A 3,480-nucleotide genomic window follows, 5' to 3' on the forward strand; every position below is an offset into this window, starting at 1 on the left:
GTCGGCAGCATGGGATCCGGGCCTACCATCGCCCCATTTCCGCCACGGGCCCGACAATGGAGGAGAGGATGATACGAGAGGAGGCGATGGGGTTGTGGGAGGAGGCATGGCACTGCGAGAGTAGATAGGAACGCGAGACAACATGTCCTCCTTTTCGTCACGCTATTGCATGTCTACCTCCTCGCCATGCCAGGAGCTCCACCGCCAACTCCAGGTTTGAGCTTGACCATGTTTTGTTTTGAGCTATAGCTGTTACCGTCGGTGGTGTAGACACCCCTGCCTAACTCTGACCCCGAGGCCATCGTGTTGAATGCATATTCCTGGTTCCCCATGTCCCATTTTCCCTAACTGTTATTTATTCACTCTTACGCACTCCCCCCATTTTCTAAAAAATGGTGCAGATGTTCCCCTCCCCGCTTTTTGGTGATAAATAGTGCCAACTCGAAACGTGTTGTCTCGTGTTGAAAATACCCCCTCCCCCACTATGAAAGAGGGAAGCTACATGCCTTGGGTGTGGGCATGTAGTCGTTTGCATGCATGGCCACAATATTAATGCTTTTCTTGCATGCATCCGTGTGTGGTGTCGGTTACAGAAAGAAGGAGGCCCACACTGTCATAATTTACGTGAGTTTACTTTTGACCTGCGGTTGTGATTAGGGGTAAATCGGGCATTTTTAATTATTTCTTTCGCCTTTCCCCCGCGACAAAAAAAAACACACACGCCCTTCTTTAAAATTCGGAGGGTGTACTAAGTATGCATTCTTTATTTAATTGCTAATATGTATATCATCATTGTTAGTTCCTTCACTGTCTCTTGTCTTCTACCCTCTCATGTGCCATGGATAGAAATACTCTTATATCACTACTATACTTAGCATTTGTTGACTCCCTTTTCTCTTTTCCCTCTCATCTCGGAACACGAAAAACGGATAAGAAACACATCAGCATTTGGTTTAAGCTGAACACCAAGAAGAGTGCAGCAACGAAATCGCTATCACCATAATGATCTTGCGCACACGCCACTAGTACGTACCACCACATACTTCCTCCGGCGCACAGCACCGGATTCCGGCGACGAGCGCCCGCCCACCGTCTCGGCCGACCACCCCCGGTTATCCTCCACGCCCGGAAACACCGCGCGGCTTTATCCGCGCCACAGAGAAAAAAAGCCACCAACGCCTCCTATAAAATCCGGACCAGAGCCCACTCGCTCCGGGCTACGCTCACTAGCTTCCAGCGCACACTTGTCACCTTCCTCCCCGCAACGCATCCAGCTACCCCGTCTCACTCCCGACCCATCCCACCAGCACCAGGACAGACACGGACAGGACGATGGAGTCACCCATGGCGGCCCGGAGGCTCCTGCAGGAGGCGGCGGGCCTGTCCACGCCGGGCGCCCGGATCATCGCCGACGACAGGGACATCGTCATCATCCTCGCCTCGCTGCTCTGCGCGCTCATCACCGTCCTCGGCATCGGCCTCGTCGCCCGCTGGTGCGCGTGCGGCGGCGCGGAAGCCAGGGCGCGCGCCGCCGCCAACCGGGGCGTCAAGAAGTCGGTGCTCCGCGCCATCCCCACCGTCGCCTACGTCTCCGCCGACGCCGGCAAGGGCAAGGGCAAGGAGGCAGAGGAGGCCGCCGCGGCGCCGGAGTGCGCCATCTGCCTCGCCGAGTTCGAGGACGGCGAGGCCATGCGCGTGCTGCCCCAGTGCGGCCACGCCTTCCACGCCGCCTGCGTCGACAAGTGGCTGCGCGGCCACTCTTCCTGCCCCTCCTGCCGCCGGATCCTCGCCGTCCAGCTGCCGGCTGCCCAGCGGTGCCAGCGCTGCGGCGCGCGCCCCGACCCAGCCGTGGCGACCTGGAAGCCTCCGGCCCAGTACGGCGAGATGCCGCCCTTCTTGCCGTAGCGGCCCGCGCGCGCGCTCGATCTCCACAGATCTGGGCGAGAGCTAGAAGACGACTAGTAGCAGAGGAACCAGTCAACCAATCGATGAGCCTTCTGTTTGGTCAAATATCTCGGCTGCTTCTCTTAATTACCTTCCTTTGTTTATCTCATCATCAGTAGCAGTTCTTCTTACCGCCGAGCTGGAAATGCATAGCATTTCTGAATTTAGGACCCTGGTATGCAGGTGGGTGGTGATCAAGGTGTTGCCACTACATCTTAGCAGCTTTGTACATTTGTAAAATAGTAACTATAATTACTCCTAAGGAGTAATCGGCATCATCGATTAGGCTTATTTGAAACTGTGAATACCTTTGCTTTCCATGAATCCATTTGGCCAATTCTGAAAAGAAATGTGCTGTTCTTGAGTGAATTGATTCGATTGCGCTTTTTTCAGATGTCTTGTATCAGGGTGATGATTATCTGAAGCAGGTAGGAGTGTCTGCATATGCATTGTACCTAGTATATTCCTCTAAGAAGCCTCTAAGAAATGCATCCTGCATGTTGAAGCTGCTGCTTAGGAGTGCACGATACTACTTAATCTTCAAAAGTGCGCCTAGTGGATGATTAAGATGGAAAGGGGGGGATGTCCGGATATATCAGGCAACAAACCCCTGTTGAGTACAAGTCACATGATAATCAGCTGTCGGATCGATGTGACAATGGATCATAACAAACACCTATGCGCTTAAAAGGGCAGTATGTGATGGTTGAGACGACACTTTTTTTCTTAGCCTCCACTCAAATGTTACATCATCTAAAGATGACCATAAAACATGCTTTAGCAGATAATATTTACACGCCTATAAAATTTTGTGGTGATTATAATTTAACTAGTCCATCCATATTAATTGTCGCTGATTTAACACGACCTTGGATTAGGGGATGATATCTGGTGCAACGGATACGCCTAATAGAAGCTAAAATATGATCTCTTAACCAACAGAAGGCTTGCCCCGGAAAGAAAGGAAAAAGGCCTAAGAACAGACATGCTCCTTGTTGTCCCTTCTCTCTTTCAAGACATCAATCATCTTAAGTGGTTTTGCTAGGAGGAGACATTCTATTGCTCATGCCCCAGTGCTTGTGGTCTCCATTTATGATTAGATGACATTCTGAAGAATTTATTGTCCTTCCCACTTCTGCAAAGTTTAAGAACCCGAATGTTTGGGGGTCTGGAGGCTCCAAGATAGACAGTGTGCTAGACTGACAGACTGTTAGGATTAGTATCTTGGGTAGGACTGTTTTTGTTATATGATCCCCTTGCAGGATTGCGCCTTGAAAATACTACCGTAAGTACACACTGCAAGACCTAGGCTATCATCACTCGTACTTTATAGTTCTTGTTAGACAGGGTCCTGAGATAGTACTACTGTACCTCCTTTCCGGTTTATAAGGCTCTTATCTCTAAATCTATAATCTGACCAACATAAGATGAGTTGTATAGTCTTAAAATTATACCATTGGAAAGTATGCGATTTGAAGTTTTTAATGATATATAACTTATATTACGTTGGTCTCAATGACGGAGCTATGATGTATG

The 3,480-nt window shown here is 50.2% G+C and overlaps 1 protein-coding gene across 1 annotated transcript; it reads left to right on the forward strand.

The window, feature by feature from the left end:
* The first annotated feature begins 1,203 nt into the window (after window positions 1-1,203).
* On the forward strand, window positions 1,204-2,268 carry LOC119356439 (probable E3 ubiquitin-protein ligase ATL44). Its single transcript, XM_037623393.1, has one exon. It carries the CDS (start codon window positions 1,333-1,335, stop codon window positions 1,903-1,905), a length of 573 nt encoding a protein of 190 aa, XP_037479290.1. The 5' UTR covers window positions 1,204-1,332; the 3' UTR covers window positions 1,906-2,268.
* Window positions 2,269-3,480: the final 1,212 nt, after the last annotated feature.

The sequence above is a fragment of the Triticum dicoccoides genome, chromosome 2A (genome assembly GCF_002162155.2).
Source record: "Triticum dicoccoides isolate Atlit2015 ecotype Zavitan chromosome 2A, WEW_v2.0, whole genome shotgun sequence".
Lineage (NCBI taxonomy): Eukaryota > Viridiplantae > Streptophyta > Magnoliopsida > Poales > Poaceae > Triticum > Triticum dicoccoides.

Excerpts from the sequence above, each read along its gene's own strand:
- LOC119356439 (XM_037623393.1), top strand. The coding sequence starts at position 1,333 with ATGGAGTCACCCATGGCGGCCCGGAGGCTCCTGCAGGAGGCGGCGGGC.